Source organism: Pseudophryne corroboree, chromosome 2, assembly GCF_028390025.1.
Source record: "Pseudophryne corroboree isolate aPseCor3 chromosome 2, aPseCor3.hap2, whole genome shotgun sequence".
In the NCBI taxonomy this organism is placed as follows: domain Eukaryota; kingdom Metazoa; phylum Chordata; class Amphibia; order Anura; family Myobatrachidae; genus Pseudophryne; species Pseudophryne corroboree.
The window spans coordinates 312,771,592-312,783,889 of NC_086445.1; the positions used below are offsets into that span (position 1 = coordinate 312,771,592).

The window sequence follows — 12,298 nt, forward strand, 5'->3', positions numbered from 1 at the left end:
GACGGAGTCCCCAGCATCCACTACGGACTACGAGAAATAGAATTATCGGTAAGTAAATTCTTATTTTAACAATGGCTCGTATGGGCCAACCCTTCCCCAGAAATTTGCCAACTACACCCAGCACTGTACAGTCTAGCCCAGTGATGGCTAACCTTGACACGCCAGCTGTTGTTGAACTACACATCCCAGCATGCCCTGCATCAATTTTAGCATGGCCAAATAGCAAAACTGTAGCAGGGCATGCTGGGATGTGTAGTTCAACAACAGCTGGAGTTTCAAGGTTAGCCATCACTGGTCTAGCCTATTTCTACTGGCAGTGGAATAATGAGTATTATTTCTATCTGCTAGAGTGGAAACCAGCCTCAAGCTAAACTGCTCTCGGTGTAATTGTGTGAACCACACCCAGACTGGTCCATGTAATGCTGAAGCTTCATTGGTAAAGGCCTTCAAAAAAATCACGTGCCTCTCACGCCTTCCAGAACCATGTTGACAAGTTCTGGAGTTCTTCTTGGAATCTCTGGGCTGTGAGTACCCTGTTAATGAAAACTAACTGGACCCCTTGAGTATTCCATGGTAATTAATCCTGGAACCTAAGCCCCTTCCCATTCTGCAAATGCATTACATTTGCGTGATGATATAAGTGCGGCTCCAGTGCAGGCGCGCATCACATCGACTTGTAAGTGCTGCAGCAATGGGACAGAAAGGACTGGGAATGTAAGCAGACAACAGGGGTAAGTTTAACTGGACAGCAGTGGCCTAGGACAGAGAGAGATAATATAAATAAAACACTGACGCGGTGTTCAAAATAAAGTTTAATAAAGTTAACACTGCCCATTGACATAGTTCAACATACTGATATGTGCAATGTTTTGTCCTTAATTTGTATTTGAAAGGGAAATCCAAAACCGATATTCTTTTTTCCAAAATGAAATCCAAGCTCTGTTTTATTAAAGCAAAAAACTATTAGATGTGTTTACATGCATTGTAGTTACATTAAAAACACATAGGATGCAGCATTCGATCACAGCTGGGCACTCCCCCTTATTCAGGTATTTTAAAAGTCCATGAAATTGGATACATTAGAAAAGAAAATTCTCCTTAGAGCCAATCATATTAAAGATTTTATGATCACCCTGGGAAACTGTCACTATTAAATTACTAAATCTATCACTTCTTGACAGCAAAAGAAGTCATCTTGTTTATCCAACTTTACCTTGAAGCTATCTTTTTAAATAGTATAAGTATAGTATTTCTTATGTCGTATCCATTTAGTGTTCTTTTGTAAGCAAGTAGAAGTATAAAACACTTTTGCAGACTTTCTTTTAGTTGTGAACAATTCAGCATTTGTTATACTGTACATGTTCTTCCTATTTCTTTGTGCGATTGCCCAGCCTGTTTATTATTTTCCGTTTTTCCCCTCATTCCTGTACTTATGTTTATTAACTAAACAGAAAAAAATATTAAATGCTTTATTTTAGAGAAAAAAACAATACGATGAAGGGAAGCGGTTACAATACCGCTAGTCGGGATCCCGGACGTCACAATGCCAATGCTGTAATACCGACTAGCGGTGAAATACCGCCGCCAGAATCCCGGCTCCACAGGCTATCCTCCCTCTATGGGTGTCCATGACACCCATAGAGGGAGAATATAACCTGTGGCGTGGCACTGCTGGCACACCGGTGGGCAGGATTCCGCTGTCAGTATTCTGACGGCCAGGATCCCAGCCGCCAGTTTATCCTACCAATCCCATGATGAGAAATACATTGAATTGCTACAGTAAAATGTCAATCTGGAGCCAAAATTGTAAGTGGTGTAATTCTGAAACTAAATGTTAAAAATAAATTCTTATTTTGCTGCATGTTTTGCCTTGTTTGTAAAAAAAATAATTTTCACAGAACTTAAGTAAATTTCTTAATGTCTTGTATAGTAAATATAGTGATGGATGCTCAATTAGCTTAGTGATATCATTCAGGTGCTTGAAAGGGAGGGGTATTGCCGAGCAAGAAAAAAAAACATTTAGTTTTCCTCAGCACCCTGAATGATAGCAGTAACCAGATTTAAATCCCATACAATATCTTAGAATTCAGAGATCTCGGTTACATACAGAGGCGTCACTAGGGTTGGTGTCACCCGGTATGGTAACTCATGGTGTCACCCCACGGACCTCCTTCCGTATCACACCACACGGGAACCCTTTTTGTACTAGTTTTACTTATATATATATATATAACGTCAATAATCCCCGGCACTCCAGACCTATTTGTTACTGGCTCCAGTGCCCTCCTGGTGGGTAAGATATCCCACATATGCAGAGTCCATAGAATAGGCGGCACTTGGAGACTGAGAATTAATGAAAAACCCCTCAGGGTGTGTTTATTCAAATGGTGACGTTTCGGGGAGAGTCCGAAGAAGGGGAAACTCTCCCCGAAACGTCACTGTTTGGATAAACCCCTGTGGGGTTTTGGTTTTCATTAATTCTCAGTCTCTGAGTGCCGCCTATTCTATCTAGTCTATACTATCTAGCCTATTCTACCCTTATACTATCTAGTACTGGTGCCCTTTACACATTATGCCACTGAATGAGCCAAAATTCCCACAATGCCACAGAGTATGATCCTATATTCACATTATGCCACACAGTATGATCCACAATTCACATTATGCCACACAATATGATCCAAAATTCACATTATGCTACACAGTATGATCCAAAATGCACATTATGCCAAACAGTATGATCCACAATTCACATTATGCCACACAGTATGAGTCAAATTCACAATATGCCACACAGTATGAGCCAAAATTCACATTATGCCACACGGAATGTGCCAAAATTCACATTATGCCACATAGTATGAGCCAAAATTCACATTACGCCACACAGTATGAGCCAAAATTCACATTACGCCACACAGTATGAGCCGAATTTCACATTACTCCACACAGTATGAGCCGAAATTCACATTACGCCTCACAGTATGAGCCAAAATTCAGGGACAGGGAGAGTGACAGAAAGTGACAGCAGGGACATAGGGAGAGTGACAGGGAGTGGCAGCAGGGGCATAGGGACTGGAAGAGTGATAGCAGTGACAGAGAGAGTGACAGAGGGACAGAAAGAGGGACATAGGGAAGCAGGGTAACAGTACCTAATGAGCAGCGGAGGGTGCTGTAGTCGGTGGTGGTGAGGAGGAGAAGGCCCTGGGCAGCGGCGGTGCAGAGGAGAGTGGCGGCAGTGAGGAGAAGGCCCACACAACACAGGAATACATAGGAAAGCAGTTGATATGTCGGCGGTCAGGATCCCGGCAGTCAGGATACCGACACCGGAATCCCGACCACTGACAATGCCACCGCCGGAATGCCGGATAACAGGGCCTATTCCCACTTGTGGGTGTCCACGACACCCACTGAGTGTGAAAAGAACCTGCGGCGAGTGCAGAGAGCCAACGAGCCCGCTGTGTGGTGAGTGCACTCGCGCCGACCCTCCCCTGCTGGCATTCTGGTGTCCGGGATCTCAGGGTTGATATGATGACTTTTGGGATCCTGACCACTGGCATATCAGCCCAAATCCCAATACATACACTAATATACTGTATATGACAGGGAGAGTACAATACAATACAGGTGGACAATGGGCTGGATGGGTGGACAGTGCGATGTGGGGACACTGGGCTGGTTGGGGTGAGCAGTGCGAAGTGGGGACACTGGGCTGGATGGGGGGAGCAGTGCGATGTGGGTACACTGGGCTGGATGGGGGAGCAGTGCGATGTGGGTACACTGGGCTGGATGGGGGAGCAGTGCGATGTGGGGACACTGGGCTGGATGGGGGGAGCAGTGCGATGTGGGGACACTGGGCTGGATGGGTGGACAGTGCGATGTGGGTACACTGGGCTGGATGGGGGAGCAGTGCGATGTGGGGACACTGGGCTGGATGGGGGGAGCAGTGCGATGTGGGGACACTGGGCTGGATGGGGGGAGCAGTGCGATGTGGGTACACTGGGCTGGATGGGGGAGCAGTGCGATGTGGGGACACTGGGCTGGATGGGGGGAGCAGTGCGATGTGGGGACACTGGGCTGGATGGGGGGAGCAGTGCGATGTGGGTACACTGGGCTGGATGGGGGAGCAGTGCGATGTGGGGACACTGGGCTGGATGGGGGGAGCAGTGCGATGTGGGGACACTGGGCTGGATGGGGGGAGCAGTGCGATGTGGGGACACTGGGCTGGATGGGGGGAGCAGTGCGATGTGGGGACACTGGGCTGGATGGGTGGACAGTGCGATGTGGGGACACTGGGCTGGATGGGTGGACAGTGCGATGTGGGGACACTGGGCTGGATGGGTGGACAGTGCGATGTGGGGACACTGGGCTGGATGGGTGGACAGTGCGATGTGGGGACACTGGGCTGGATGGGTGTACAGTGCGATGTGGGGACACTGGGCTGGATGGGTGGACAGTGCGATGTGGGGACACTGGGCTGGATGGGAAGGTGGGCAGTGAAATGGTGATGGCAGCAATACACTATGCTGAATGAGGGAGGCACTGTGATTGGACTGGCTGGGGGTTCTAGCAGGTAAGCAGTTAAGACGGGCAGTCGGCATGTTGGGAAGGGTAGGGGGGAAATAAGGCTCTATGGGAAGGAGAGGGAGTGAGATGGTGGTGAGAGGGGGGACACTAATGTGCATGAGAAGGGGACACTGTGACTATACTGGCAGGGGACTTTCTAGGTGCAGGAGCAGTGAGAGGAGTGCAGTGGGCTGGTTGGGGAGGGAAAGGAGGAGACACTGGCTTGGCAGGGTGGGAGTCACTGGGATGGGGGGGGCAGTAATGGTGGTGGACACTGGACAGGGTGGGAGACACTGGGATGGGGGGAAGTAATGGTGGGGGACACTGGACAGGGTGGGAGACACTGGGATGGGGGGCAGTTATGGTGGGGGACACTTGGCAGGGTGGGAGACACTGGGATGGGGGGGCAGTAATGGTGGGGGGCACTGGGCAGGATGGGAGACACTGGGATGGGGGGGGGGCAGTTATGGTGGGGGACACTTGGCAGGGTGGGAGACACTGGGATGGGGGGCAGTAATGGTGGGGAGCACTGGGCAGGATGGGAGACACTGGGATGGGGGGGCAGTTATGGTGGGGGACACTTGACAGGGTGGGAGACACTGGGATGGGGGGGCAGTAATGGTGGGGGGCACTGGACAGGGTTGGAGACACTGGGATGGGGGGGCAGTAATGGTGGGGGGCACTGGGCAGGATGGGAGACAATGGGATGGGGGGGGGGGGGGCAGTTATGGTGGGGGACACCTGACAGGGTGGGAGACATTGGGATGGGGGGGCAGTAATGGTGGGAGACACTGGGATGAGGGGCAGTAATTGAGGGGGACAGTGGGCAGAGGGCACTGACCTTGGGTTGCTGCTCCTGTCAAAGCTTGGCCCCGCACACTGGCTGCAGCAGTGGCAGCACTGCACTAATACACAGCAGCCTGCTGAGCAGTCCCTCCACTCCGGCTGCTCCTGGGATCTGGCAGCCTGCTGTTTGTGAGGTGGCTGCCAGGGATCACTGCCTCACGCTGGCGGTGCGGCGCGGCTCGGTGGGAGGAAAATAGACAGTGTAGTGCCCAGCCCCAGCGTCAAGAATCCACCATCAATGAGACTGAGCTGTGCGGACAGGAGGCGGGGCTTCCCGGCTTCTCTCCAGCTCTGAGCCTCTCGGGGACCGGAACCAAGCACTGAAGTTACGATCGCCCCCCTGCTGACAAAGGTACACTTCCCCGCCTGCAACACTCCGACACGGGTCTGTACTGTCTGACAGTGACAGCGGGGAGAAGGGGGTGTGGACAGCGCCGCGGCCTGCAGATATGTGTCTCGCCTCTCAGATTGCTGGATGGGAATGGGATGCGGGCGCGCGGCTCTATTTGGTGTCACCCCATTGAAGGGTGACACCCGGGTGCGGGCCGCACCCCCCGCACCCCCCTCATGACGCCACTGGTTACATATATCTGATATAGCAGATATATGTAACCGAGATCTCTGAATTGTAAGCTATTGTATGGGATTTAAATCTGGTTACTGCTATCATTCAGGGTGCTGGGGGAAACAAAATGTGTCTTGTATAGTATCTGCTCATCCTTTTGTATAAGAAGGGAAGCTCTTTAGCCATATTGTATGTTCAGTTATTTTTTCAGCTCTTAATATTTTCAGTGGGTCCTTTAAAAACTTTTTGACCTTTGTTTGAACTGGAGAAGGCAATATTGAGAGAAGTGCTAAACTTAAAGGAATGACTGAATTTCCAAAGTTTAAAAAATCCATCTTTATACAGTGAAATCATGTGTCATAATTACTGCAAAACACATAATGTTTACTAGAATGGTAAATTACATTCCAGAATTCTTTAAGATTATTCTTTCTGCAAAGTGCAGCGTGAAAGCATTAATACTAGTAATTAATTTTAGCTAATTAAATAGGCAAACAATGTATAAACTGGTTTCCTGAGCTGAAGAAAACATTATTTGATCAATTGTACAATAAGATGACAATGATTATATGATCAGTTGTACAATAAGATGAAAATGACTATATCTACATGTTTGTTTACCCTTCAGGAAAGATAATATTTCTAATCCTGAAAGAGCTGTAATAAGTTTTGTGATGTTTGTTTTTTCATAGCTGGACAGGACTAACTCCCTGTTAATTCAAGTTCACCAGCCATACCAGTACCTCATTGAATCTGTGCGCCAAAGAGATATCCAGATAGACTCTCTTAAGGACCAGATTTCAAAGCTTGAAAAAGATGTCAGGTAAGCCTAGATTTATTTTTCTTACTCTTCATCATGTGTCAATTATAGAACTAAATATGCACAATCTAGCAATAAACTTAACAACACAATCTAGCAATAAACTATACAACAAAAACAAATCAATCATCCGTTTCCTTTACAATCAAATAGAAAATGGTCTGCTTAATCGTTAAATCATCTTCATTTCATTCTACTAAAGTGACTGTCTGGATTTGCCTTTGCAGAAGCAAATGTGGTGCAGCAGATATTAATAGTAGTAATAAATAGTGTAACAATGTATTCATTTTCTTTGTATATTACTTTTTTGGGGGGTGGGGGTTGTGTTGTTTTTAATCCCTTTGACAGGCCTTGAGAAGAATTTTGGTATTTACCATTTATCCGATGATCTTTTTTTTAAGTTGCTATTAACAATTTATTATTCTGTACATTTGTCATGGAACTGCCATGGCAACCAGAGGCACTTATCTAGTAAGCAGGATGCTTTAGAACTTCCATATGAGCTCTGACTGCACTGTACCTTCCTGCCTCTGCCATCACATGACTGAGAGCTGTGAGATTTGTGTATGTTTAGCAGAGCTACAGTGTATGTGTTTGTTAGGCACACTAGTCTGCATTCCAAAAACAGGTTTTGGCAAAATTTAGGGATTTGTAGATGAACGACTATAGTGATTTGTAGAAGATCGACGAAGAATAATTATGAGAAGCATGCTTAAAAATTACTTCACTTGCTATTTTAAAAAAAGTATCTTCTAAGTGCGATTGCTGTAAAATGGAAGCAATTACGTTTCATAGTTGACTAATGAAATTTCAATTTAGTCTGCTTTACCTGCTTTCTAATGCATTGCTAGAAATGCCCATAGTTGGCTCAGGAAACCCCCTCCTATACAGGACATGTGGTATAGATAGCAGTACAAGGGAAATTAAAGCAGGCTGTTGTGGAATAGCTACTTTATAAATAAAAAATGGATCTCTTTCGTGATTTAGGTTAAACACTTGTATGCCTTCAAGTCTGCGCTAAATATTGCTGAATACCAATTGCAGTAAAAGTAACAATTTTCATTTTAAGTAACACATTTGCCCCATTCATAACTTAGCTGGTACAATTCCAATAGTATACAAATTCTAAAACTTATTTTTTCAGTGCAATTTTCAAGTTCCAGTTAGTGTATTTCATTATTCATCGTTGAGGTCAATACTGCAGCTGTTATTACTTACATGTAATAATCAGAATCAGCTTTATTGGCCAGGTGTACTCACATACACTGGGAATTTTTTGCGGTACAGTGTATCGCCAAGCAGCAACATGAAGGGGGAATACATAGCATAAGAAGGGGGAAGAACATAGCATACATTACAAACATTACATGTATGAGTTCATACTGCACATTGCAACTGTACGATAGACTCAACATATTATACATGTAAAAACTAAAACGAAGGCTGCTTGGCAGAGCAGCACAGAGGGAGCCATCCGCAGTGCCATCTTGAACTCAAACAATGCACATAATACAGAAGATTTAAGTAATACATCAAAAGATAAACTACACAGACATAAAAAATAAAACATTACACACATAGAAAGCATAATGCATGATTGGTGTAGGCATTTTGGGTAATAACCTCCAAGGGTTGTGTATTCCACCCTCACAAGGTACCAGGTGTGGCAGCCATATTATGTGCACTGCGTAGGATTACCCAGGGTGGAATAGTCCACCCCTAGAAGAGATAACACAAAATGGGGAGGTTGCAGAGTCCTAAATTTCAGAGGAAGGTTCCAACAAAACCATGAGGCCCATGTATTTTTCATCCCATCCACAAGCACACCATATAAGGCAGGCATGTTGGGCGCACTACGTAGGTTACACAGTGGGAGATGAGCCATACAAGGGCCAAATGCATGTATGGGAAAACTGACACGTGTGTAGGAGTATGCTATACCCTGCATGGAAAGATCCAAATGAAGTATACCCTGCCCACAGAAGAACCATCCGAAGCAGCCATGTGGGGCGCACTGCATAGGTTGCTGCTGGCAGGTGTACTATCAATGGAGGTAAATATTACAGGAATAGCACACAGTAGGGTGGAAGTACGCTGTAAGAAGAAAGAGAAGAGAAAAACACATTTGCAGGATAACTGTACGAACATTATTTTGCGAAAATGATATATGTCCTGGTCTCATGAGTAGTTATCTATCTACTCAGACTCCACAGCAAGAATGTGCAGTACAATGGATCATTAAACTGTAAACAGAATAATGTATTTATTTATTTTTAATTTCCTTTGTGCTTAATGTATTAGTTACAGGTAGTTATTTTGTGTAGGTTTTCATTTTTTTGTTTTGTTTATATAACATTTTGGTTTTACGTCATTGACGTTTTGAGAATGTGGCCTATCTGTTCTGCCCTAATTATTCTCTCCGCAACACATTTTTAGAGCTTAATAAAATGTGTTTGGGTTTTAAAACGATCACTAAGATAAATTAAATTGTGAGAATTTCAATGAACTCGGCCTCTCAGTAGCAAAAGCACTGGAACGTTATCCAGCTGCACATGTGCAAAGCGAATATATTGCTATTAAAACGGCAAACAGCTCCATCCCACCAGAAAGGGATTGCAATATATTTCTCTGCCACATCTGCCTCTTTGCTTTTACGATGCACTATGTGAATGTTGCTTACTGTCCCCATAAGAAACTATGGGGATGGCTGATGGGAAAGCTCACAACCAGAAAGCGTAAGAGATCTTTGATATGGTACATATAAGGCATAATTCTGCCTTTAAACTTGCGGAAATAGAAGTTTCCATATACAGTATGTTAATGTAAGAGGGTGAAATGCGGTGTAGTGCCTGCTGCCGTACAGGTGTAGACTCGGTATTCACCAGGCGCCGCACTCTCTCACCTTCAGGTACCGGAACCTTCAACGGACCTGGAAATCTTCAGTTGGACCCGGACACGGCTACCTAGGGGAAAGGAGATTGCTGAGTGCCGTTCCTCCTAACCGTGGACCGAAACGCCCTCCGAAACAGAGAAAAAGAGCTTTCGGGCTAGGTGAAGGTCATCCTGGGCGCACGGCCTCAGAGCCCGAATTTCACCTATCGTACTCTCGCACCAGGTGTGAACTCAACCTTGCACCTGCGTGCAAGGTTCACCGTTCGCCCTGAAGGAAGGGAGACAGATAGGGACAAACACACACCGAAAGGGACACACGGACAGAGGTGTTACTCCCCGTTGCCAATCTTGCACTGCAAACTTCTTCTCCACTTACAGGTCCCTGTAAGGAGGCAAACAAACAAACAGCCGTAGAGGGCCTAACTCTATCCTGATGTAACACCACTACACTAACTACAACGGCAGAGCCCTCAAACTAGCTGTGTGTGTGTGTAGTGCGACAAAACTAAACAAACTATAGACAACCTTGGCCCTGCACGGGGAAACAACATACATCACCCGCCTAACTTGGGGCCCGTTGGGTGACCTGGGCCTAATGTCCAGGGCCACCTTATTTCCCTAGCGGCTGCTAATGAACTAGGACCTAATGCCCTCTAATGTGCTCAGGCCTACTGCCCGTTATTACCCACGGGCCTAATACTCGATCACCCAGTGGTCTAGGGAGGAGAGAAAGGGGGAGGGGATGACAGGCGCCCTCACCAAGGGCCTACTTGTCCGTTGGGAGAGGCACCAGGGGGGAGCTTCGTTAGCTCTTTTGCATTCCTCCCCTGGTGGCTTCTCCGGATCCTCAGCCGCACTCTTCTGCCGCTGGCCCGTCCTGGCCAGCGGCGCCGCCGCCTCTTCTTCGCGTCCAGCCGATGCTGAACATCTTCCTCCGGAATGCAGGCGTCTTCTGGCCTCTTCCGCGGCCACCGGAGCTCTTCCTGTGGCGTCTTCTTCTCCTCAGCGCCACCCAGCTCTTCACCGCTCTTCGGCGCGGCCTGACGTCTTCTCCTGCTCCCGGCGGCGTCTGACGTCACATCCAGTGGCGGGGCCTATGACGCGACGAGCGCCGATTGGCTCGCCACGCCCGCCCGTGATTGGCTCGCGGACGGCGCTGGATTTGGTGGCCAAATTGGCGCCAAGTTTAAAGCGCCATGGCGCTGCCCGATGCCGCTGCAAGTCTGGTGCAGGGAAAAGTCTAATCCCTGCACCGAACACCCGTCGCTGCACTTCTGATGTGCCCGCCCTCCACAAAGTCCATTGTCCGCGGGTCAGGGAATTCCCAGGTCCTTCCGGCAAGGCTGTGTTCTAGGGCCCAGCCCGGACAGACTGTGACCCCACATCCTTCCTCCACCGGCTCCAGGTTCCTCTTCTTCGTACCTCCTGACCTCAATCGGTGGATCCTCTGGGTGAGTGGCATCTCCTCACGGTCACTCGACGTGGGCCACCAAGGGGAATCTTCTTCCACGGGGGGCAACAGTCACCCACTCTTGGCTTCCCATATCGTCTGGGGCATCATCACTGTCTTCAGGGATGGGGCCGAGCACCACCCAACAGTGGAATCCTCCGGGGCATCCATTTCCTCCCGGGCAACAACCACCATCTGTTGTATTTTTCCTCGTGGGTCATCTCCAACGGTCCCGTGTCTTCCTCTGGAACGGGTCCTCCCATGGCATCACAATCCTCTCCCCGTCTGTCTTTCCAACTCTGTACTTCCGTCAAGTATTCTTGCCCGAGGACTGTCTCCTCCTCTTCACGGAGGGCAATCAACTGTGAGAACGGCTCCACCCGATCCTGCCAGTCACACTCATCGGTGCTTCCTATGCCCGAGTCTTCCTCCATCTGTTCTTGGAGAGATTCGTCGTCAGACACGGCGGACATCTCACAGTACTCCGAGTCCTCTTCCACCGATAACTGGACTAGAGGACTATTTTCTTCCTCGGTGTACTTCGTCTCTTCCGCTGGCATCTCCACTTCCTCAGTGTACTTCTCTTCCGCTGGCATCTCTTGTTACCCAGGACACACCTGTTCCACATGTCCTGGTCGTGGACAGTTCCAATGCGGGGAAATTCTGGACGTCCCCGTCACTGGGTCTTTACGCTTTTCCTCGCAGCGTGGTTTCTTCTCCTCCCAGACGTCCAACTCTGCCTTATGCGGGAAAGGATCCTTCTTTACTGGGGTCGCTTTCTTGGGGCAGAGTAGGTCTGCGGCATTTTCCCAGGGACACTCATTGGCCGAATGTCCTGGTCGCCGACACTTCCAACAAGGGAGCATTACTGCCACCTTCTAACTTCAAGCAGGCTCTTCCGCTCCATTTCTCTGGTTTCTTCCTCCCATCTCTGGGCACGACCATCCGCAATCATCCGGTCTAAATTCCATGAACAATCGGGAAGCTCATGTCCCCTAGCCTCGCAGAGCGCATACATGGGCTCTGCAGCCACCCGGTTCCAAAGTTCCTGACGAGACTCCGTCAGCTGCTTCACAGTGGCCTCGTAGTCAATCCTGTCCTCAGTCCATGGACGCTCTGGGAGCCGATGCCGGGGATCTCCACAGCTTTCACACCGGAA

The 12,298-nt window shown here is 48.1% G+C and overlaps 1 protein-coding gene across 3 annotated transcripts in view; it reads left to right on the plus strand.

The window, feature by feature from the left end:
• The window catches only part of PIBF1 (progesterone immunomodulatory binding factor 1), a 504,884-nt gene that overhangs the window by 330,552 nt on the left and 162,034 nt on the right, over positions 1-12,298 (plus strand). For all 3 annotated transcript variants that reach the window (XM_063952932.1, XM_063952931.1, XM_063952930.1), the window contains one exon: positions 6,670-6,800. In XM_063952932.1, coding sequence (XP_063809002.1) covers positions 6,670-6,800 — 131 coding nt within the window. The remainder of the gene's footprint in view (positions 1-6,669; positions 6,801-12,298) is intronic.